This window comes from Strix aluco, chromosome 5, assembly GCF_031877795.1.
Source record: "Strix aluco isolate bStrAlu1 chromosome 5, bStrAlu1.hap1, whole genome shotgun sequence".
Lineage (NCBI taxonomy): Eukaryota > Metazoa > Chordata > Aves > Strigiformes > Strigidae > Strix > Strix aluco.
The window spans coordinates 86,954,820-86,979,852 of NC_133935.1; the positions used below are offsets into that span (position 1 = coordinate 86,954,820).

General features: G+C 41.4%; 1 protein-coding gene across 2 annotated transcripts in view; it reads left to right on the top strand.

Annotated features, from left to right (window-relative positions):
• EXOC4 (exocyst complex component 4) overlaps positions 1 to 25,033 on the top strand; it is a 421,385-nt gene that overhangs the window by 300,052 nt on the left and 96,300 nt on the right. For both annotated transcript variants that reach the window (XM_074828084.1, XM_074828085.1), the window contains exon 11: positions 7,951 to 8,170. In XM_074828084.1, the coding sequence (XP_074684185.1) occupies positions 7,951 to 8,170 (220 nt within the window). The remainder of the gene's footprint in view (positions 1 to 7,950; positions 8,171 to 25,033) is intronic.

Sequence of the window (25,033 nt, forward strand, 5' to 3'; positions counted from 1 at the left end):
GGATGTTTCCATTCATGCTCATGCTGGTGGGTGTTAAGATGTTCAGCTACAACAGCAACCCCAAAAGCAAATAAAAGCAGTTTTGAGGCGGTGAGGAGGGGAGTGGAAGCATGGGGTGCTCTTCAAATTATGCAGTTGGAAAAGCTGTAATTAGCACGTTAAAATTTGCCTCCTAGGTTCAACCTCCCCAACAGAAATCCACTGTGATTCTGCTGATGCTGCTGATGGTTCCGGCGTGGTAAGAGGCATCCAAGCTTTAGGGTATGAGATACGCATTTCTGTTATGAAGCTTTAGATCTAATTAGTTCTGGCTCTACATCTTGTGGTCCAAATACTAGCCAATATTCCCCTCTGGAGACATCAGAAGAAATTGCACCTGGTCTGTCCTGCGATAGTTGCACTAAGTCAGAAAGTTGTGTTCTTCAGGTGATAGGTGAGCGTTAAATAAGCAATATTTTTAGCACAAGATGATAGCTAAAATCATAATTTAATTTTTTTCTGCCTGTGTGTGGTGCTTGTAGTATCTCAGAGGCAACAAAATACTTATTTTTATATTACACCTGTGTGGGAAGGAGGTATTTCTTACCTCAGTCTCATGGATGAGCAGCCAGAACATGGAAATAAATTCTTTAAAGCTCATATTTTTAAGCTACTGTTAAAAAAAAATAGTTCTGGACTCTTTCATCTTCCAGCACTAAAGCTGTCAGCTCTATGGGGACATACTCAGAAGCCTTTACACTAATCAAAAGAACTATATCAAGTAGTCCAGTTTTCTTGATCGGGGATTTCTGTTTATATAGGGGAGGGACTGAAGTGATGGGGACCGACAGTTTAATCTGGCCATTTGCCCAAAACAGCCCATCCAGCTCAGCTTCGTATTGCGGACACCAGCCTGGCTGGTGCTGCCGGTTACTTCTGTTGAGCTGAAACCTTAATATTTTAGTGAAAAATGCCCAAAACTTGGTGTTTTCTGTTAACAGTAGTCATTTTCCTTAGTCTTTACCTTCCTGAGTGTTTTCTAGGCTATATAATATTTCAAAATAGCAGAAAATTAATGCTTTTTGCCTGATGTTTGCTGGGCTTTTGTCTGGTTTTGCTAAGACTTTAAATGCACTGAGCATAACAAAATCTCCATTGAGTGTCCCAGCGCTATTTACACTTTTTTATGATAATTATAATTTCAATCACATTTTGGGTCACCTAGAGAAGAGCTTAAACATTTATTCCTGCTGTTGTCCCCTGCATATAGCTCCCTTTGGACTGACTTAGTACAGAAGCAGCTCTATTATCTTGCATATAGCCACAATATTTATCGACAGCGTGCTCCTCAGTGAAATATCAATCCTGGGGTAACTGATAATGTAACCAAAATAATTCTCTGTAGTCAAGTTTTTATGCAAAATAATGTGCTTTCTGTTACTTTAGTACCTATTTGATTGGTCTTCAGTAACAAACAATCTCTGGTCTATGGACTGCAGTGAATTTTTTAAATTTAATTGTATTTATTATACTCTGCACGTGTGCAATGATCGGTACCTTTTGGTGCGGGAGCCTTGCTAGGTCTTGCTTTGGCAGAGGAGAGAGGACTCAGAGGATGAACCAGATTGCGGGATGGATGAGAAGTAGGTTTTCTTCCAACTAGATTATTATGTGAACTGAATATACTGAAATATATACCAGTTTGGTTGCACATAGTTGTTGAAATAGCCTCTTGGCCTGGCCACATTATCACAAGGGTGGTGAATTAGGAATCAGAGCTGTACCTTGCTGGTTATCAAAGATCTTGCAGGAGATCATCATCTTTGACTGTCCCTTCTGTTGACCTTCTCCCAAAACGCCCACTGTTGAGGTGGGGAGGCTTTCAGGATGGGTAATGGACAATCTGGGATCTTCCAGGTGTCTCTCTTGGTTTGAACGGGTCTTCAAACCTTCAAGAACCTATAGTCTTGGATATTTTATCTCTGATTTCCTTGAGTCGAAACAACCAGTTTGGGATTTGCCGTTCTGTCAGTAACTAGTATCCAGTTCAAAGGATTTCTGATGTTTCCTTAATATTTCCTTGCTTTGTAAGCTCACCAAAAGGTTCATTGCAGGTACTTGGACATTTTATGACTAATACAGAGGGAAAATAACAGTTTAGGATCATACAAAAATGAAACAAGCTGAAATGTAAATTTGTGCCGAGTGTCTGCAAAAATTTTCTTAATAAGGTTTTGGATTTTTTTTTTTTTTCGCTGCCATTCATTTGTTTGAGGAGGGAATTTCAGATAATATTATCATCATCATTAAGAAAAGGAGTAGTTGATGTTATGAGCTTTCAGTGACATGTCTTTAGTTTCTTTTAATGATATTCTAGAAGACATCTGATAACCGGAAGACAGAAGAAAGCCTTGGGAAGGTGAGAGTTGTAGGTTTCTAAATCAATCCGTATAGCTTTTTTAGGTATTATGGGTTTTATGACACACTTTCAGCCTAGGTAAGACAGTCCTCATAGCCAATTAAGTTGTGAGTTAGAATGAATTAAATTTTCTGAAATGGTTTGCCTTTTTTTCTTTTTTAATCCAAATGACTGTCATTTACAAAAAGATACTTCATTTTATTGAAAGTGCTTTTCTGTCTAAGGGGAATGCTTAATTGCAGACGCAAATCACCTCAAATGCTTTCATAGGAGGATAAAACAAGTTAAAAATTGTGCATCATTTTGAAAATGCAGGTTCTGAATTCAGGATAAGATGCAGATTTCTGGTTTTTTCCCCGGCTGCTCTCTTCAGAACTTCATCCTGGCCAGACATCTCATAGAAGTGTCCTTCAGAGCAGGGACATCCCTATGAGCCTTTTTCTGGCAATCCCCAGGGCTGTCTACATCTATCCAAAATCCGGTGACACACCTCACTCTGCATTTTTATTCAGAGAAGGCATTTTTGCATTTTGCAGATCTGACATACATGGCAGTTATGTTAAGTAAGTCTAATTGCTCAGCAATAGGGGAATTTTCTATCCTGAATGTGCCACGTGGCTCGTTCTCTTGCATTTAGAGAATACACCCCACGGCATGTTAACCTTTATAGGTTTTTCTTCAGTTATTGTGTGCTGGCGAGAGATGATTTTAAATGTGGTTGTTGATACTGTTTCAGAAACCCTACTAAATTACAACTGAATGGTTCTTTTTCGAGTAGAATAATCGAAGCGAATGACAAGTGAATCAAAGCTGTTCCTCCAAGGCCTTCTTTATGGCCCCTTTTTACAGTGAGCTATATCTCAATCTCAAATTTCCCTCTTTGGAGAGTAAAAAGAAAATAGTAGGGTATAAAAGGGCTCAGTGACACATCCTTTCATCTTCACAGTGTTTTTTGATTGAGGTTTTTTTGGTCATTTGGATTTACACACATGCGGGTAGGTCCAAAACCAATTTGAAGAATCATGTCCAGACCTAACTTCCCCCGGTGCTCCGCTTTATTCAAAATGCCAAAATGTTTTCTCCACTTTGATTTTTACACATTTTATATAAGCGTGTCATTGCGCAAAATGTGATTTCTTATCATGTACACTGCTTCACACACAGACATAAACGCAGATCTCTGGGATAGCCATGGGTCAAATTGCTTTTTTGACATCTTAATTGTTACATGGATAGCTTGGATGAGTAACACGGGAACATTTTTGGAAAGTTCTCTTAGATTATTTTTTTTTTAGATCCTGTTAAACATTTTTTTCTTTATAAAGACTGAATTATATTTGAATAAGTTAACCAGCAGTATTTGAAATTTAAATAAATAAATAGCACACTGTGTGACTGTGAATGTATGTGTATGTGTCTGCCAAGCAGAAAATAGAAAATATCTGTTAGGTCTTTAATGCCACCCAATACTTCCCATTTCAAAAACTTCATTTTCAGTTTCTTGTAATTTGGCTAGTCTTTAATTGCCAACTGGGGCTAGATATTTTTTTAGAAAAATGTGTCTGAAATACTTGTTCTTTCTGAGAATGAGAAGAAGAAATACATTGTACATGTTGGCAAATTCTGGTGACCTTTTCTTTGGCTGGGAATTTGCATCTTCATGTTGCTCAGTAAGAAAAACTGTTGTGCCTTTTGCCATTCCTCTGAAAATACACCAAAATTTGACTTAGTTATACACCTTTGAAGAAGTGCAGTGCTCACGCTCCCATAAGAGGACTCCAGTTTGTAGCAGCTGAAGTTCCTGATGGGCATGATTCTGCTCGTAGCTAATCAGGACCAAGCCAAGGGCAAGGATCTTGCAAAAGTGCTGGTTCCTGAGCCAAGGACTGCCCCTCCTCGCAGTGTTTTTTGGGATCCCATACCTGTTGGGCTCCAGCTGCCTGGAGGAAGATGCTTCCTGATATAAGTACCAAGAAGAGAAAAGAAACCTAGTATGAACGAGTGGAATTGGGAACCAAGGAAAATAAGAGAGCTGGTGGCCAAATTCCCACAAACAGGAGTCATATGAAGAAATGAGAAGGCAGGAAGAATGAAGCTTGGAAGCGGTGCAGACAACCCCGTGGAACTTTGTGGCAGAAGTGTCTCACCTGGGTGTCACAGTGGTGACAGTCGGCTGCTGGTGCGTGTTGCTCCAGTCACACAGCAGAGAGTTGCAAAGTCCCAACACTGTGACATTCACTGTCCAAACACTGACCATCCTGTTCCTAAGACAAAACAAGGATCTGCTAATAACAGCAATAGTGTGCCATTGTGTAATTAAAGATTACACTGCGTCATGCACAGCAGGCCAAACTAAGGTGACACAAGCGACTCCAATCCTTACTTTTCCAAACTTGTCAGTGTTTGACTTTGCATCCTTAATTCTCTTAAGAAATACATAAAATTAATATTTTCCATTAGATTGATCTGTTCTTACTGGCATTCTGAATAATCCTCTCACCACAGAACACATAGAGTGTGTCACTGTTGCAGTGTAACGTGCTAGAAGGATTCTTGGTGCAAATCTGCCATACATCTGCATCTGGAGCCTTGTGAAACTTGCTTGGGTGCCTTGGTCCTGTGCTCGGTGGAGTTTTCCTCTTGGTGGGATGAAGGTTGGTGCTGCACAGTGGCTGCCTCGGGTGCCCCATTTGCAGAGCAGATGTGGGACTCATCCTGGCTGGTGAAAACATGGTGAGGTCGTCTTTGAACCACAGCAGATCATAGCACATTGGGTCCCAGTTGTCGTTCTTTTAGGCCATACTAAGTGGTAATGTACCATTGGAATATCAAATTTATGGACTCTTAGGGCAGTTCCCTACTGTAAGACATGCTCTGACATCCATACTACATTTTTCTTTACCTTTTCTCTACTTCCATTTCCTTTGGTAGAGATCTTTTGATTAAATAAAGACTTCAGAAATTGTCTGTTTTTCATTACCATTATCATTTAATCAAGCTATCCTTGAACATTCAAACTTAAGGTCTCTCATCCATATCCTCTAGTCCTCCATGCCGTGCAGTTTCAGTCTTAATAACTTTTTCCTGATACCGAGTCTAAATCTGCTTTCCTAAGCTCTTGACCATTTGTTCTTTATCACAAGTGTTGCTGAGCACTCATAAAATCCCCCCTTGCAGAGACATTGCTATCTAGCAGCTTTCTCCTAATCTGTGATTACTTTACGGTTCGTATCAAGTAAAATAGGGATATATTTTTGATTGTTACCGGTATTAAGTGAACCACTGTTGTCTATGCCAAGAAATTAAAGCCTATTAGAACACGTCAACCACCAGGACTCAGTTCTCTAATCAAGTACAGTTTCCTGGAGATTAAGGCACGGGTCTTTAGGAGAGATCTGAAATGGTGATTAATGCCAGGTACTGAGAAACAAAAATTCTTGATTACACCTTTTGCTAGCACTGACCTTTTCGTACAGCCTCGCACAAGCAATTTAGTCTCTGTTATAGGAAACACTTAGAAACACCATCAAGCTATTGTGGGATAAGGAGTTGCTGTAGGTCAGCACATCTGAGCTCTAATAGTTTGCTGCTAGTTTGTACATGGCTATTCTCCCTCTGTAAGTTTTCATCTATTTATGTTGGTTTTGCCATTTTTAAGCATGTGCTGGGTTTTAAGTGTTTAAAAGTTGTTCACTGAAAGTTGCTTGTTTCAAATTCAAGCAGCTGTGCCTCTCCTTTCCAATCTGAAAGAGGTATTTGGCTACGTGGTGCAGGTATTGTAAGGGTTAATTGAAAATTTTTTGTGAGTTCTATGCATCAAAAGTGCTGTGTAAATAAGCTTATAAAGAAAGAGTGGCAAATTTATTGGCAGACGTGAAAAGATACAGTTAAGTTAGTTTAATATGGTCCCATCAACCTTGACAGTGTTCCCTTAAGGACGTCAGCGGTTGTCACTCGAAGCTGGTGACATTAGGTCTCTTATTTCAGAGATAAGCTTGGTGGTGGTCTCTCTGCTCTCTTCCCAGATGACTCCGCTGTTTCCCTGTTTGATAAAGCCAATTCACATTATTGATCTGTGAAAGCCAGGGACTAAAACTGCCATTCTTTGCACTTCCCTCCATGCAGCATCTCTCTTTGGAGAGGCAATCTTCAAACTGAACTGTGAATGGGTCCCCCTGTGGAAGCAATAGCTGCATCGGCCCAAATGTGTCACTCTAGAGTGATGGAGTCAACACCACAGAGGCTTTAGGGAGCAAATTGTTCAGCTTTGAAAGAAATCATGCTACTAAAATTGACAGGAGCTCCTTAGTCAGTCCTCTGAAGGGAAGCTGCCTCCTCAGGAGTGCTGAACGTGGAGGTAGAAAATTACAGACAATTAAGCAGAACTCATTGAAGTGTTTGGGAAACAGTTAGTGGTAAGGCATCTCTAATAAATTTTAACCACGCTGGAACTGTTAGAGATGTCTCATGCAAAAAAAGTCTTTCCTAGTGAAGAAGAGGTGGCTTTCAGGGCGTTGCTACGTATATTGGGAGATACAAGGTCCAACACTTACTTCTGCTGCTGCTGTATAAAGCAAAGATGAAAACAATCCCAGCCTGTCCAGGAGAGGGATTAAAATATAAACAATTGCAAGGCACTTGGGTGCATTGACGAAGAGGGCTGTGTAAACACCATACACGTTTCTCCCTTTTGACAGCATGTCTCAATCCATTATGACTCCTGATACTCAATTCCTAATTATTTTGATACACACAATTTTGAAACAAAGACTGATTTCATTGCCTCAGATGTAAGTTAAAGAAATTAGAAGGTAATTTCTAGAAGAAACTCCTATGTGTTAAACAGATGGCATCACTGAGATAAAGATATTTTGCAGGAGGAGATGGCAAACATTTTGTGTTAAAATATTCCCAGAATCGGCATGCCGTTCTGCGTACACAGGAATGGGATCCTAGGATGAAACAATAACACATAATAAAAATATAGCATAATACAGACATACATAATGCAGTATGATACCAGCATAATACATATGCATTGCTCTTCTCAGTGATATCTGTAGACTTCAAGCTGGAATATAGTGCTGTTCAGTTTAGAGATGGGGAACCCAACTGTGGGAATCGAGTGACCAACCCCAGAAGGAAGTTTCCCTTTTCAGAGGGATTTCTGGCATCTTGACTTCTTTTACAGGGGGTTTATTTTTAAAAAGACGTCTTTCCACTATGTCCCAAATAGAGCAATCAGTGATTTTTTGGACAGTTAAACACAAATCATTCCCAGGTTGTGGATTTTCACCAATTCCCCGTTTTGTCTGTTCACCAGCCGTTGAGTCTTTGTCTCACCAGCTGTTGGCATTTAGTGTATTGTTTTTGAAGGCAACCTTATAGAAGACCTTTTCTACTCTTCATGCCTCATGTCGACGCAGACTGTAGTCATTCTCCCACTGGTGGTGCTTGGCTCCAAGATGTAGGAATGGCAAAGGCAACACACACATTTAAAGTAACCACATGGTTTATTAATTACATTGCATTCTTCCCCTTCCGTTTTCCAGATTCATCCAAGAGATAGAGCACGCCATGGAGCTTGGCCCAACCAAGCAGTGTCCACTCCGCGAGTTCCTCACCATGTACATCAAGAACATCTTCCTCAATCAGGTCCTGGCTGAGATCAATAAAGAGATTGAAGGTGTCACGAAGGCGTCCGATCCCCTGAAAATATTGGCTAATGCGGATACCATGAAGATCCTAGGTGTGCAGCGGCCTCTTCTGCAGGTAGGAACTGAGCAAACTGCCAATACGTCCATTACTGTCCATGTCTAGCCATGACTTGGCTATATATCCAATGAAGAAAGACGTGGACCTGCTTGAGCAGGGCCAGAGGAGGCCACAAAGATGCTCAGGGGGCTGGAGCACCCCCCTGTGAGGACAGGCTGAGAGAGTTGGGGGGTTCAGCTGGAGAAGAGAAGGCTCTGGGGAGACCTTAGAGCGGCCTCCCAGGACTGAAAGGGGCTACAGGAAAGGGGGGAGGGACTCGTCATCAGGGGGGAGGGATAGGATGAGGGGAAACGGTTTTAAACTGAAAGAGGGGAGATTTAGATGAGATCTAAGGAAGAAATTGTTCCCTGTGAGGGTGGTGAGGCCCTGGCACAGGTTGCCCAGAGAAGCTGTGGCTGCCCCCTCCCTGGAAGGGTTCAAGGCCAGGTTGGACGGGGCTTTGGGCAACCTGGGCTAGTGGAAGGTGTCCCTGCCCGTGGCAGGGGGGTTGGAGCTAGGTGGTCTTTAAGGTCCCTTCCAACCCAAACCATTCTGTGATTCTAGGATGCTATGACCCACAAAATTTTTCACGACATTGAGTTTGTAACTACAATCTATTCCAGTGTCATTGCTAGTATAGTCTTTCTTTTTCTGATCTCTGTATGCAGGTATGTAGGTAAACACGGGCTCTCATGTTTCGTTTGTACGAGAGGGTGTGTCTCTCTTGCCACGTACGTCAAGCTAACGGCATCTTTGCATCTTGCCTGGCATGTGCCATTTTTAAAGCACCTTGTAGCCATCGTGACAAATTGTTATCAGCTTTCTTAAACCCTTCCATAGAAGTTTATTTTCAAGATTTTCAGTAATGTATGCCTCCCTTCGAAGTTCTGGGGACACCTGCAAATCATAGAGCTGTACGATCGGACTAACTACACATTCCTAACTACCAGGAGCAGCAAAGATGAGGTCTGCTGCCTCGCAAGTGCAGCGTGTTTGTGATTGATGTGATGCTGCTGCAGCGAGCCAGATAAGAGAGATTTGAGAGATTTGGCTTTGAGGTTAGAGTATTTATGTGAGAAGTCTCTTTTGAAATAGCTTTTTTGAACTCTCATGTGGAGTAGTGATAATAGCAACAAGCACAGTTCTCATCCCAACTACATGGGTAGCAGGACAGTATGGAAGCCCACCCAAAAATTCTGAATATACGTGTTGTATGGGGCTGAAAAGAATGAACTGTCAGTTCTGGCTCTTGCTGTGATTTGGGTCAAGCTCTTTTAATCCTTTTAAATTGCTCCCTCTTAGCTGTAAAATCATCTCTTCAGAGATGAATAATATTTGCAAAGTTCTTAGGAAGTAGCATGCGTCTCCCAAGATTTATATGGCCACTTTCTATCTTAGCTTATAACTGTAAAATGTGTATATTTTGATACATAGTAATAGTAATAACTATTATTATTGTTATTATTTGAAGGAAATCACTAGGATTTTTGCATGTATGATGGTCACTAACGTTATGCTTGTCTGGGTGCCATGGATATGGGATGGTTCTTTCAGAGGCAAAGCTAAATTAGATTCCAGCAGAGAGTTTTCAGAAGTCTTTAGAGGGGAACAGCTTCCTTAGAAGGGAGCCAAAAGTTTCTTTACATGGTTTAGAAAATCTCCATGAGTTAAAATGATATTTTGGAGCAGCACAGCATCCCTGAACTAGTGCCTTCCCAAGATACAGCTTTACCAGAACTCAGAAACTCAGTTATCAAAACTGAAAAGTAGAAGAATACAACCTATTGTAAATAATTACCAGCATAAAAATTGTTTCAGCCTCAGTGTTCACTGAGCACAGCTGATGTAAGATGAGAACAGCACATTGCCCCAAGAGCAGGTTATGTCTGGATATCTCATGTTGTGCCCCCGTGTGAGCTGAAGGTGGATTTGATGGTGTTTGTCTTTTTTTTCCCCTTGGCCTTGCAAAAGTAGGGCTGATCAGGTGTAAGATGTAATAGTGAAAATGCAGCAGGAATGGTCATGAAACAAGAGCAGAGCGTTGAAAACGACTTTAACAAGAGCAGAAGGGGTTCTGTAGATCAAGAACTCGAGTGCGTCGGCTGAGCGGGGACGGCAGGAGCGCAGCCGAGAGGGGCCGTGCTGGGGAAGAAATTACAAAGTGCCCCCTGACTTGGCAGTTATTTGCAATGGCAGTAATTCCTCACCCTTGCAAGTGCCTAGGAAAAAAGAAATAAGCCAAATCTGGAACACACGTAGAAGTCTTCCAAGACTGGATTTTCAGAACAGGATAGAAAAAAAATAAAAAATTAAGGCGGCTGTGGCTTCCACAACAGGAAAAGTATCTGCAGATTGAAACTATGAGTTACAATACAAAGCAAAATTCTACTTATTCACAGTCTGAGGAGTCTGTTGAAGATGTTATTTGAAGCTTGTTTTGAGAGATCTAGAAATAAATAGGTATATTCCATGTTGTATTTCATATTATTTGCCTTTCTTTTGTTTTCTCTAATGAGAATTAAACTGAGTGAGAACCCAAACTCAGCCTGCTCAGGCATCTGACCTTATTGAGAGCTGAAAACACTTTACGGTAATATTAACGCGCAAGCTTTGGAGCAGAACCATGGAGGCTGTTAACCTTACAAATTTGTTTTAGATTCTTAATGCGATAATGTATTTTTGTGGATTGTGGCTTCATTTGTAGCCATGAAAATGTGTTCTATAATATCAATACATTTTCTTAAAGTTCATTTGGGGTTGAAGAGTCAGAATGGCTTGGAATTTTCTCATCGAGTTCCTATAATTTGTTTCTCATGATGGATGGAAATCATTTTGAACTGGAATTATTCTTGGTCAAAATGTACATGGTCAGAAGGTCTGCCTGTTCCCGACATTATAGAAGGGTAATTTTGTGAAAGAGAAGAAAAATTGCTGCCTCTTTGAACCAAGTCATCCAAATAGCTCCCTAAAATAATTTTATTGATTTTACATTAAAAGAAAAAAAAAAAAAAAGGCTATTTCTGCATTGACAGTGCTGAAGCCTGAAATCTTTTGCCCTCATCACCTCATGGGTATGATGAAAATACAGTGTGTAACGTGCATGAGGCTTGCACCTCTCTCCCAGCGCTGTTACTTTTTCCTTTCTTGTGTCACTCGTGGAGGGGTTCAGGGTTCAACCATCCCACTCCTTCCTATCCTGAAGATCTTTCTGAAGCTCCTGCAGCAGGAGCTGGCACTGTGATTTGAACACGACTCAAGAATTTATCAGTTCCCACTGCACAGGCTGATAATAGCTGCGTTTTGATAACTATCAGCACATGTTTGAACTGAATTAGCTTATAGATAGGAGGTTTTCTAGCATCCTATGCCATCATGTCCTCACAGATGAATCCTCCATTTCTGTAAAGATTATGCTTTTTAAAAAAAAAATGGTAGCTGCCCTTTGTAAATATTACATTTGACTAGGAGGATGGTCTTACTTTCCATTCTTCCATCCTTAAACTTAACATAGTGTAAATCCTTTCCCTTTTAAGAGTGACTGACTAACCATGAAACTAATTTGTCTCAAAATTATTCTGCATTAAACTTCAGGCTGTAATTGTTTAAATCAATACTAAATTAGGCTACAAGCAGCTCGACAGCTTCTTATAGCCTGTTCTTGTATGGTTCATGTCAAGGTGATAAATCTTTTCAGCTAGGTGGTCACTACTAACACTGGCCTTAAAAATGTATTGCCATGTCTCCGACCAACAAAAAAAGTGCATGTTTCTTCGATCTTTTCACTTTATAGTAGCAGAGTGGGATTTTTCCTTTAAAGCATCAGTGCGACCATTGTTTCTTATAGCAGTATCATGTAGGTGATGGGCATGATATTCTCTGGCCAAGCTCCAGTGGCTGAAAATTCAGCAAAAAAAAAAACTCCTTAAAAAGTCAGAGTGTGCAGCTGTTTGCAGGATAATGAGTTTCTGGAGCTAATTACCCCATCGCCTGCACCGCTTATTCCACGCACTAAGTCACTTGCTTGTGACTTTCCAAGGAGACATCGCTGGTAGCTTTGGCATGTTTTCTTCCCGTCAAATTACTGGTTATTAAGAAGAAGAATGGTCACAGTGAGTGGCGCTTAAATGGCTCACCAGTAGTGGTGGGTGCATGCTTTGATAGCAAGTAGATGTTATTATTTATTAGTGTAAACAAATTAGTTGTCTTTTCAGGCTGGCTTCCAACAATCAAAATCCATTAAGGAGCAGTCATGACTGATCAATTGGGTTTTTCACATTCAAGGACAAGTATGACTTTTGAGGCAGCACCTGTGGTTCTGATCCTCAGATTTCTTTTTTTTTTTGCAGTGATATGATGTCTAAAACAGTATGAAGTGCATTGCAGATGTTTTCATCTCTTGTGTGCTGTATCTGTTTCCATTGCGCAGCCAGTATGTCAAGAGGTTAAGACCCACCGACTGAGTCCGTGACAGAATTTCTAGTTGAATCTTCTTTTTCAGTTTGAAATGAGAGATGAAATTATCTCTCTGTGGGAGTCTGAATCTCCCTATTGCTTTCAATATTTCTTTAGATAATTTTTCCTCTGGGGGGAACATTTAGTGTGGTTATTGCCTTTTGTGGAAGCTTTTACAAGGCTCCCGTGTAAGTCATCTGCAGATGTGTAAGTTCTCCACTGAGGCTGATTGTGGAGCTCTAAGTTATATAAAAGCGATTGCTAGCTTTAGGCAAGCTGTTATGGCAGTGCTTCAATTTATTTTAAAAATCAAGTTTAACTTGCACATTCAGTAAAACCTAGGTAGGAGACAGCTTTAAGTTGCATATGGACATATTGAAGCAGCACGCCTTGCAGGCAGAATTATTTTCTTCCACTGGAAAAGCGAAGTCAGGTTGCACAAACCATCCCACGGATGTGACTCACATTTGACCTGAAGGAAACAGTCGCAAAAAAAGTTTGAGGTCTGTGTAGCCCATTAATCCCTGCAGTTGCTGAGTATCTCTTCACAGAATCACAGAATCGTCTAGGTTGGAAAAGACCTTGAAGATCATCCAGTCCAACCATTAACCTAACATTGACAGTTCCCAACTCCACCAGATCCCTCAGCACTATGTCAACCCGACTCTTAAACCCCTCCAGGGATGGGGACTCCACCACCTCCCCGGGCAGCCCATTCCAACGCCCAACAACCCCTTCTGTAAAGAAATGCTTCCTAATACCTAGCCTAAACCTTCCCTGGCGCAATTTGAGGCCATTACCTCTTATCCTATCACTTACTACTTGGTTCCATAAGTGGGTACAATCTTGCGTTGGAGTTGGACAGAATCTGTATAACCCTCATTTCTTCAGTGCTGAATCCAGGTTGATATTCCTCATCTCTCATGACCTGAGGCTCAACACCAAGCTGGTTTATATCTAGAACATGTGAGAACCACTCTGCTATTCAAACAAGCTTTTGGGGAGCTGTTAAAACCATGGCTGCTCTACTTAATTAGAAATGAGCACCACAGAGAAAAGTAAAAGCCTAATTCTTGATTGAAATCAGTAGGAGTTGGGTGCAAAATGTCTTTGATCATGGTCCTACCTGAGATCACCAACTTGTTTTGTTCACCTCAACAAGTATCTGTCATATGACCACAATTTTTGGCCCGTACCAATGCAGATTGGATTTGAACTTCATAAATGAAGGGCTACTGTTATTTCCAGGTCTTAAATAACCATTTTTTGAATATTTGCATACCCAGTATCGTAGCATCATAATTATGTTAGTTGGAAGGGATCTCTGGAAGTTGGTTGCATCTGCCTGGAGCTCTGGCCCAGAACCAAAGTGTGGCCAACACTAGATCAGGTCAGTTGTGGCTTTGTCTCAGCGAGTCTTGAAATCTTCCAGAGATGAAGATCTTCTGGGCAATGGTTCTGCACAGCTCTCCTGCTGGAAAACTTCTTCCTAGCCACAATTTTTGGCTGTTGTTCCTTATTATGTCACGTGTGCAATATATAGAACAGACCAGGAGTTTTTGTGTAAGTCATGTATTATTTTTATTTGTGGAAATGTGAAGCCTACACACAGTGCAGCTCTTGCTTCTGTGTAAGGCACATTAGGTGTGAACCAGAATAACTAATCCAATGACCACATTATGGCCTTCACACTTCTACCTGTGGTTGTATCTTGTTAGGCTGATCTCTGGTTTAAATTATCCCATTGTTATTAAAATATACCTCCCTAGAGTCAGTCTAGCCACAATGGTCTTGACTACTAGAGACAAAAGTGTGTATGGAGGGTTTGTATCAATGAGTCTAATCAAAAGATGTTATACACTAATGAAAAGCACAATGTGTTAATAAAAGGAGATCACCCAGTCTTGTATCTCTTAGCAATCACATTGTGCTTTTCATTAGTAAATGTTTTTTCTAGAATTTAATTTAATTGGTAAAACTTGCTATTCAAAGACTGCCTCTCTAACATGGCTTTATCTCTCAATCTCTTTGTAGTGCCTCAGCCAACATCATTCTTAGGGTCCAAGAGCTCATACTTCAGGGTAAATTCATAACATCAGCTTTGCTTGCTCAGGGTTGTGTCTGCCGGGTTATTTTAGAAGATGACCTGAGCCGGGAGAGCTTTATTTCCAAACTTAAGCTCCAAGTTTGAGCAAAACCAACGACCATTGCTCTGAACATCCTCGGGAACCAGCAGCTTCAGGTTGGAAAAGCACAACCTCCTGAGCTGCTGGTGCTGAGAAACCTGTCTGGAATGGGGTCAAATCTTGTGTTTTCAGGGTGGGTTGGAGGGTGCGGACCAGCTGCTGTCTCTTTTGATCTTTCTGCAGCAAGATTTTATGGTGGACAAGCCAGAGAGAAGTAATGGTTTCTGACACATCTGCTGACAGGGACTGAACTGCATTAGCACTCTGTCAATCCCATCCTCCAAGAGCTGCCTTTTTTGAGGCCTGTTTGTCTTTACTGGCTATCAGAGGCACCTGCAGTTTTTGGCCTGCGTGGGGAGAGCAGCAGGCAGTCAAGGGAGAGGCGCATAGCTGCGTGGCCAACGCGAATCCGCGGGGATCAGCTGCTCTAAGGGAGCAGCAGGGACATTACTCCCCCAAAGTCACCCTGGGAGCTGGAATGGGTGTGAGGAGAGGTTGACTTTGCCTCTGTGAATTTTCTCTCTCTGTTTTTTCTGATCATGAGTCTGATAAGTGGGACTCAAGCCAAAATGGAAAGAGAAAAACACTCCAATTCTCGTATGCTGGAGATGGCCTGGCAAAAAAAAAAAAAAAAAAAAAAAAAAAAGAAGAAGAAAAAAGAAATAAAAAATAGCTGTCGCTGTCTTTTTGGCCTTGAAGATTGACATCTCCCTATCAGGTCCTGTCTGTGTCATTTCAATTCCCTGTACAGCTCCTGGATTAATCCTGTCTCCATAGATGCAGTATCTATTGAGCTGGTAGGGCGTTTATCCCTTTTCTCTTGGTCCTGAATTAATATAGGGTTTTAGGGTGATGGGAGTAACTACATGCATAGTCTGCTTCAGTCTTTCCCAGTCTTTTTGATAGGATTTCATTTTAAAATCCTGCAATCATCATGCACACAACGATTTCTGGCTCGGCCAGAAGTCAGCGGGGGTGTGCAACAATCCACGTAGGGCGGCTGTGGGAGATGCACCAGCGCGGGGCTGGGAACGCCGCCGCGACGCTGAGCACATCAGCTCCCGCTGACATCGGTGAGATGCAGAGCAGCATCCATATCTTGCAGGATTAACCCTTTTAAGGGGCCTCTGCTGTCATGGCATTTACAGTGTTCATCCTCACCCTGAACTTCGCAGCTGTTTTTCAGTGGAAGTTTGAGTAGCGAGTTATTTTATTTTTATTTTTTTCTTCTTGCAGTGGTTTCTTTTTCAGAAGTCGGGAGTAAACCACATGTATCTGCCCCAGCCTTGGTCGCAGGCCTTGATTGATTATTTTAATTACCAAAACAGCCCAGACAGGCTCCTTCAGCAGTAGCATTGCACTCATAAATCCTCATTTTGCCTCACATGGCTGAGCCCACATGGCTGGTGTCAGAAACAGCCCCTCTTATCTTTCTGTCCAGAGGAGAAGTCATTTAGCTTGGTTACCCTCCTGTTTGTTTAAAGCTTAAGCTGCACATTTCTCATTTGCAACCTCGTTAAGTGTACAGCATCTGTGGCAGGAGAGCGCATCCCTGGGATGCCAGGGGCCGAGCTGGCCTTCCCCTTAACCCAGGGTTGCTTCTGAAAAGTAGATGTGAACTCTCAGATACAGCACCCACAGAAGCCACACTTCACCCAGCTTGCCTTCTTTCCCTCCAGCTGCTTTTTTTTCCTAGGTGTTTCTTCAATTTTAAACCGGTGTTTTGACTTCACTAGGGTTGTTTCTGTGATGGATGACCATAGCTGCAGTGTCCGGGAGGCTCTTGGCATCCACTTGTGAGTGCCTACAAAGGCAAACTCTGATGAACTGCATGTAAAGGAGATCCATATCAGCCCATCACCAACAGCCCTCCAGGTTTTTTTTTTGGTATCTTTTCACTGAAAAGGTTTAATTGCTTGCTTTTTTGAAACACAGCAGTGATAGAGTTTGAAGTCTTGGTTAGGCTTTTTTTGACTCTCTCTGCACCCATTAGCTGAAGGTTGTGTCTCTCTGTCACAACAGCACAGATATTTTTTCCCTTCCCTCTGCTTGGTTTGCTTCGTGAATCCCAAATCCAGCCTGTAACACAATCTCATGCAACACACTTTATAGATGGCTTCAAGAGAAAAAACTATCCTGTGTTCTTGCCAGGCTCATTGAAAGTCACATTCTTTTTTTTATTCCTTGCATTTGAAGCCTAGGCCCATTTCATTTAGGAAGAATAACTAATTTCTAGTTTTTGAAATGTTTTCCTAATCAGAAGTGCTGTATGAGAAGAGCCATCACATTTTAAATAATTGATGGCTACTTTATTGAGTTGTCAGCACTAATTCATCCTCCTTTTGAAGTGCTCGGATGTTCAAAGGAGTAATCCTTTTACAACGTGCTCATTTTTTGAAGAAAAGTTCATTTTTATAATTACTTTTTTTTCTTCCACTGCGGAATGTAATTGTAGCTGTGCAGCGAGGGGGAGGGATGAAGTACCTTCCAGCTCACACAGGCTCTAAAATGCCTTTATTACTACTTGTGCTGCTAATTTCTCTGCCTCCCTCCTTTTGCAGAGGTTTAATTATACCTGTTTTTAAAAGTGCATTTTGAAATATGACACCTAGTTCTCATAGAGAACAAAAGAGAGATTAATCTATTGTTAAAAGGAAAGGTAAAGGAGCTCTATTTTTTTTTGTCAGGGGTTGCCCCTCCCTGACAAGCAGCATTCAGTGGGAGGATTGCAGAGATGTAGCTGTGAATTTTGAAGGAAGGGACTTGTCAACAGGAGAATTAAAAACTGAAAAAAAAAAGGTGCAGAGATGCTTTGATCAGAGTATTCCTTCTTGCATGGTGGGTTTCCCCTCTTCCCCTCCGCTGGCAGAGAGGAGGGTTCTTGCTCGAGTGTATAAACTTTGCAAGCAGTTTAAAGGTTAATAACACTCTAAATTACATCTGAAAGAATTGAGAGAAGGCAGTAAATTAAAAGTTTCCCCTCCTGCTACTAATGTGTAAATAGACCCTTTCCATTTCAAAAAAATAAAATAATAGTTTCACTTATGCACACAAAGCTGTCAGAATGGTAATTTTTTTTGCAAAAGATCTGCTTTTGTGCTGATTTTTACTTACGTGAACTTCACCATACAGAGGGTAAAAGCTTTTCCTTTTCCACGCGTAAAGCTGTTGGGTGGTACCAGGTTCTGCAGCCCCAGTTCTGGGCCTGATCCAGGACTCGCTGGGGAATTTAAACCGTTGGGGTGGGCTCTTTAATTAAAATATTGAGGGACCTTGTGTCTCTGTAAAGTAAACTGCTACATGGAGTGAAAATAGAGTAAAATGATACAACTCTGTGGGAGAGCCCTGCCCTGGGCTGTGTTCTATTTTAATTAATTAGGTGCTGATTATAGCTGCTGGAAAAGGTAAAGACAAGAGAGGATTGAAAAGCATTGAATTTGTGAAGATGGCATCCTAGATTCCAGTCTCGGCTGACCTTGAAGTCAATGGAGTTATACCAGATTTCTTCCAGTGTGAATAAGATGAGATCTATCCCATTAGCTCTAAATAATGTCTGTAGTCAGTCATCTTAAAGGACAGAAAAAGATATGGTCATTCAGCTGCATCTGACTCCTGTTTGCATGAATAGCATCAGCCTCAATAACCTCTTGAGTCACATACAATTAAAAGAAAAACAAGCTTGAAAATGAAGCAAAGCAAACTTTCAAGCCTCCAAGGGAGCTCCAAGGCACTTCTAGCAGAAAGCACTGAGGTTTCTCTGCTTAGCTGTATTTTTTCTCATTTAAGGCTGGTGTCAGAAACTGTATTAAGGGCAGGTCGGTGACAGGTTGAACACCACTCTTCAGTATTAACATGGCATTTCGTATTTGATTCCTGCTCTGTTGTTTTCCATGGCACTTGATCAGCCTCAAAATGAAAAATATTATTAATCACCGTTCTCCTAGTTAGACACTTCAAAACAGTGAAGATGAGCCATTTGCCTAGAAGTATTAACTGCAAAAATGTGCACGAGCTGCTGCATTAGAGCTCTCAGACAGGTGCTAGTCAAATCATTGATCTGAAAATGAAACTATTTGTGTTTTGGGTCTTCCTAGAGTTATTTGAAGAACTGTTTCCCATCCTCTAAATAGAAACACTTTCGTTTTGCTGTTTGCTTTGCCACTGCTACAAGAGTACGTGATCTGCCAACCACCAGGGAATGGTGTTGAGTCCCAGTGGGTGATGTAGGAAAATGGTGCTGTGCACTTGCAGGCTTGTGGGGACAAGGCTTTGGAAGAAATATTTGGAGAACTCCATTCCCAGATTGGCACAGGCAATCTCATTATAGAAACCCTCTTGAAATGAAGCTGCATCTGAAAGGTGGCTCTTCTGCTCTTGCTTGCTTCTCCATTTAAAGCCCTTTTCCTTGTTCCAGGTTAAAGGTAGCAGCCAACACTGACCATTTATTTTGCACCTTGGACTCCTGCTGGAGTTCTGGAAAAAAAAAAAGCAGCAATGTTTTGATATTCAGATTCATTCCTTTTAATAGTGCTTGGTATTTGGGGATCTTGGTTTGATTCCTAGTTCTTGCTGATGAATTTGTGTATGAGATGTGCTTGGTTTCTGGTTTGTCAAGCCAATCACGACATGCAGGAGTGTGCACAGGAGCAGCCAGAAGATCATCCAGATTTCATCTCTAGTGCTCAATCTAAACTCTAGGAAGAGTGGCAAAGCAAATAATAATAAGTAGTAATAATAATAAAAATAATAATAATAATAATTCTTACATTGGTAGGGCCTGGGGAGTAGCCACAGACTTTAGAAAGATAAGTGAATTTTCTTGCTTTTGCAGATGGAAGAGTTTATACCACAACAGAGGTGTGGGTGTTGGGTGGGCTCCTCAAAGAGTTAATGAAAGGGCTGTCAAAGAGTGCCCAACAACCCATGGCTCCCTAATTATCATTGTGTTGTGGTTTAAACCCTCCCAGCCGGCAGCCAAACACCATGAAGCCGCTCACTCCTTCTCCCCCACCCCCAGAGAATGGGGAGAGAGTTGGAGGGGTAAGGGTAAGGAGACTCATAGGTTCAGATCAAAACAATTTAATAGTTGAAGTAAAATAATAATGATAATAATAGCAGTCATAATAGAAAATACAAATGCACCATGTGATTGCTCACCACCCGCTGACCAGTGCCCAGCCTGTTCCTGGCTAGTGATCCCAGAGGAGAGAGAATCCTGAAACCACCATCCCAAAAACCCGAGTGGAGCTTCCTGATCAACCCTTATCTATATACTGAGCATGACGTTAGATGAGATGGAATATTCCATTGGCTAATTTGGGTCTATTGTTGGCTGTACTCCCCCCACAGCTTCTTGTGTACTTGAGCACTAGCAGGGTGTGAGAAGTTGAGAAGTCCTTAATTTCTTAACAACAGCTAAAAACATCAGTACATGATCAACATTCTTCTCACATCAAACCCCGTACTGAATCCAAAACACAGCACCATTCTAGCTACTAAGAACCTAGTAGGGGTTTCCTAGAAGGGAAAAAAAAAAAAACAAAAAAACCAAAAAAAAAAACCAAACACAACCCACCCCCCCCCCCAATTAGCTCTATCAAAGCCAAAAGCAGGACACATTGCCTCTTCAAATCAGTGGACCATACTACATTTAAGAAATGTCCTTGCTCAGAGCAACATCAAATGCTTCTGGCCATGATGATGCTGTTTAGACCTTCCTGTGAACCATCTGCCAGTAACCACTGGAGGGGACAAGGAACAGGACTTACAGCATCCGCCACGCCGCAGAGCAGAGACTGTAGTCTGAACTATCAAACCCCCCCACTCCAAAAAAAAAAAAAAGAAAAGAGAGAAGCGGTTAAGATTGAGCAGCTGATACTCTGAAAATAAGAACCTGCTGTTAGATCAGGGAGGAATATCCGTGACAAATGGACTCAGGCAAGCAGGATCTACCCACTATTGAGTGCAAACCAACAAAGAGCTGGAGGGTGTCAGGACTTACTTGGTCTTTTACGTTCTTAAAAATAATTTGGCAACACTTGCATGGTTTGTCAAGCCAACAAAATCTCATTTAATTTAAATGAATTGCCTGTGTGTATATAAATGTGCATTGAAGTTTCTGTATCATGGCCTCAAACCGGTAATAGGGGCTGAGCATCTCTTAATTGCGTTTGGCGTTGCATTTCACAGCTGGGCTGAAGAGCGGCCAGAAAAGCTGCTTTCCATCAAGTCAGGTTTCAAGTGAGGGGGAGCAAGTCCTCCTGCTAATTTTTACATTAATAATTCACCAGGACTATAGGACTGGAGATAGAAAGAGCTGGTTGAAGTTTTGAAAAGGAGAGAAAGACTTTTCAAGTCAAAATGTTGATTTGACAGTGGGCTAATGCAAAGAGTTTAACCCAGGAGTTGATATGCTCAGGCAGGTGTGTTTGGGTGTCTGGAAAGATGGGAGCTTCACAAATAAACTCCTTTTTTGATATAATGGGAATAAGAGCTCTTGAACATTAAACAATCCAGCCTTGAAGAGAAGAAGGTGTTTAACAGCACCTTCACTTTTGTTTTGCTGAAAATTGGTCTTAGCCTGACATGTTTTTATAACCTTTAAAACAAAAGAAAGAAAGTGCCCTAATGGAGCCAAGAAAGAAAAATCCCTTGATAATCTGTGGCTAAATTAGTGCTCCAACTCCTTTGTACATGAATCGGAAAGGAAAAGTTCTGGGCAGGGCTCAGACAATGACGCCAGATCTGCGGCTGCACAAAGTCTTCCAAAATGGTCTAAAATACACATAGCTATATATTTTTTCTTAGTTATTTATTTATTTACTGATTTATGTATTTATGGTGGCTTGAGCTTGAGCCCCAAGGCATTGAGCTGTGAACGGCGGAGGAAGGAAAAGGGGACATGTTTGCTGATGGTATTGGCAGGTTGTCACTGGAGTAGATATGAGGGTCTGAACCCCCTTAAAATCTTCTACAAATATTTGGTGTTGGGCTGGTTTGAGCCACCCTCACTTCTGCACAATGTGCCTTTTCCCCGTTTTTTTTCCCCAAAACTCCTCTTTCAGTATTTTTACATGGGTATCAGTTTGGCTTTTTTTCTTTTAAAGTGCATTTCCACTCTGTATCGTTTGGCACTGATCCATATTTAGGTAATGAGAGAGGTTGTTTTCCCTCTGATGAGGAAAATTATTTTAAATGTTTTTCTTCTAACAGGTTAGCAAGTGTTGAAATTGATGTAATGAAATAATGACGGGGGAGCATCTCACCGTGAGTTTACTGCAGTGGTGAAAAACATGCTTCTTGACAGGCTTCGGGTTTTTCTTTTAAGTTTATTCCCTTACACTTGCTCTTTTGCTTTGCTCTTAATAATCAAACAGCTCTCGAAGGCATAGGGTGGCCTCAAGGAAATAAATACTCTTTAAGTCTGGTCTATCTCCACTAGCCGGTACCATCCACACAACCTGAGCTACCAGTACCAGAGCTATACTTGAGCACTTGCTTTTGCAGGAGATGATACACATCATTGGCTCTTCCCTTCCTCTTTTCCTTCCCTAAACCCCCTGTAACTTGTAGCTGTGACATAATTTAAGGTTATTTATAGATTATTCCTTACTTGCCTTCTTTAGTTGCATGATTTCTTACAGGTATGGTGGTAGCACAAGGCTTCAAGAGAGATTTGAATGAAGGTGGGGATGGCCTGGCTGGCCAGTGGAGGATTTTCCATGCCTAAGAAATCATGGAATTCCTGAAATAATTATACTGGAGATAGATAAATGACACATTCAAGATTGGTGTTGGTACCAGAGTAGGACACAACACAAAAGCAGGAAGCTGTGTAGTGGCTGGGAGGGAGCAGAGCGTGTCTGGCCAAGGAAGCCATTCAGTTCCCATCCCTACCATTGATTTATTTTGTGCATTCAACTTTTTTAAGAGGCTACTAAAACTCATCTCCAAGTCCAGGTTGTGAGATAACCCTTCCTTTCTCTTTTTGCACTGGACTCTGGAGGAGTGGAAGGGACTCAGGAAACAGCTGGTTGGAAGGTCCATGGCAGCACAGACAAGAAGCAGGTATTTACAGAGCAGCTTGACAGCCGAGTTTGTCGTACAAGCTCAGGTCAAAACCAGCTTGTCTGGGGTTGGTTTTTTTTACATCTGATTCCAGGTGCTGACTTTGAGTTGCATATGTTGCCAGCAAAAAGGAGCTGGTTTTATTTCGGTTGATATTCTGACTCCAGTGTAGACAAGGACTAATGCGGAACGAAAAAGAAAGGTTTTGGCAGAAGTTTGTGGATCTATCCTTAAATCTTTGCTTTTGGAGATTGACATCCACAGGCAATGGGGAGGAATAGAGGAAAATATCCAGAGGCAGGAGAGAAGGGCAGTATTTGGGAGCTGACAGCCTTCTATGGGTGGACTTTAAGTGAGAACATCCTCTCCAGGAATGTGCCATTCCTGTCCAAGGCCTCTTCCCTGCCTCATCTCCCACCTCGCTGGACACATGGCAGACAACAGTAAGTTCACAACTGCTTACTGGACCCATATCCTTGGAATAATTAAACTTAAAGGTCATTTATTACAAGAGTTAGTTCACAGCCCCAAATTATTTTTTCATTTAATTGCATAATAAAGCAGGAGCAGTCCGCTTTTAAGCACCTTTATCATGGTAAAAATAGCAGTCATGTCCCAATTTAAAGTATTTTTCGTTTTTGTGATCCCCTCTCTTCAATCATATAACTGTCCATACCTGCTCTCTCTTAGCTTCCCATCAGTTTATGATTGCGTTAAGCCTCCAGCATCATTCCTGGATTATTTTTGTGTACCACACTCTTAGGAAAGGAAAATGAAAATAGAAGGAGTAGAGAAAACTTGAATACTGTGATTGCTTTTTCAATCAATTTGAGAGACCTGCTGTAGGAACAAAAAGCAAGAGCGTTTAAAAATATGTTTACGTTTCCAACTTATTGAAGGAGAATGCTCAGATCTCTTTTCTGCTGTCTTCTAATGTAGATATCCTTGGTGCAGCAAATTATTAAACGGATGATGGGAATAGTTAGGTAAGGCTGGTGGAAATTGGTCAATAAAAGCATGCTTTCTGCTGACCCTTTTGGGACCTTTTGTGTATTTTGCTATAAATGGATTAGCACCATTTTTCTTGGGTGACTTCTGTAAATTGGTTCTGGGTGAGATACGCGGGGTCACAACACAGGGTGAAACCCTCACTTTCTTTATTCAGAGTTAACTCCACAATCGCTCACTAAATTTTCCTCAGCTAAGGAGGTCTGCGAAGGCAAACGTCAGGATTTGTCCCATTTCCAGCATTCACAAGCAGCTTTGTGTATCAACAGCATCGGGAAAGGGGAAGGGACGTGTGTGTCGGTGGTGGCCACAGGGCTTAAAGATTGTGGTTTCAGGTTAGGGGATAGAGGAGAAGGGACCATATATTTGTATAAGTGCCTGATTGAAGCCCAGTTCATGATGTTGCCATTTTGAGTCTTCAAGGATAAGGAATTTCCAGGGACGGCTCAAAAAATTTCGTGTTGAAGGTTTCCCAAAAAAGAGATATTTTAAGCAAAAAATAAATCTCCTAGTGCCATGACATCTACTTTTAGAGGGTTATTAAATTACAATTTAAAAAACCCATCAGCAGAGTGTGCTGGGGGTGCTTGGGGCTGGGTGCGGGTACCCTGCTAGGGAAGATGCAGTGCTTCAGCTCGGAATTGCTGTATATGGGGACAGATTAAGGCTCAAACGATTGAAGATCTGTACCTCAGGACTAAGGTGTGTTAGCAGACAAAGGTGGATGAGTCTGGTAGTGCATGCCAAGCCAAAGTTTGCCCAAAGCACATCTATAAGTAATATTTTCATGAGCACTTGCAACCGCATTCATTTAACACAGGGATAATGAGATTTCTATGTCTCCTATACATCCTTCCCATTTAAGTCAAACATGTCAGCAAAAGAAGATTGAATACATTATAGTTAATGAGGCTACATTTTGGGTAACTACAGAATGACAGAGGTGAGTTTTCAGAATTGTGTCGTTCAGAGCGATTATTATTTGATATGTTTGTTAACATGTCGATGAAATTTAGGTGCAGCTGTTAGAAAATGAATTGTATTTCATGTATTCGATGAAACTGTTGATGTTAGGTTTGCATGAGATGAGGCAATGTTTTGTTTTCAGCTCCTCTGATTTTACTAGAAAGAAACTATTTTTTAAAAAGCATCTGATGTAGGTTCTGTT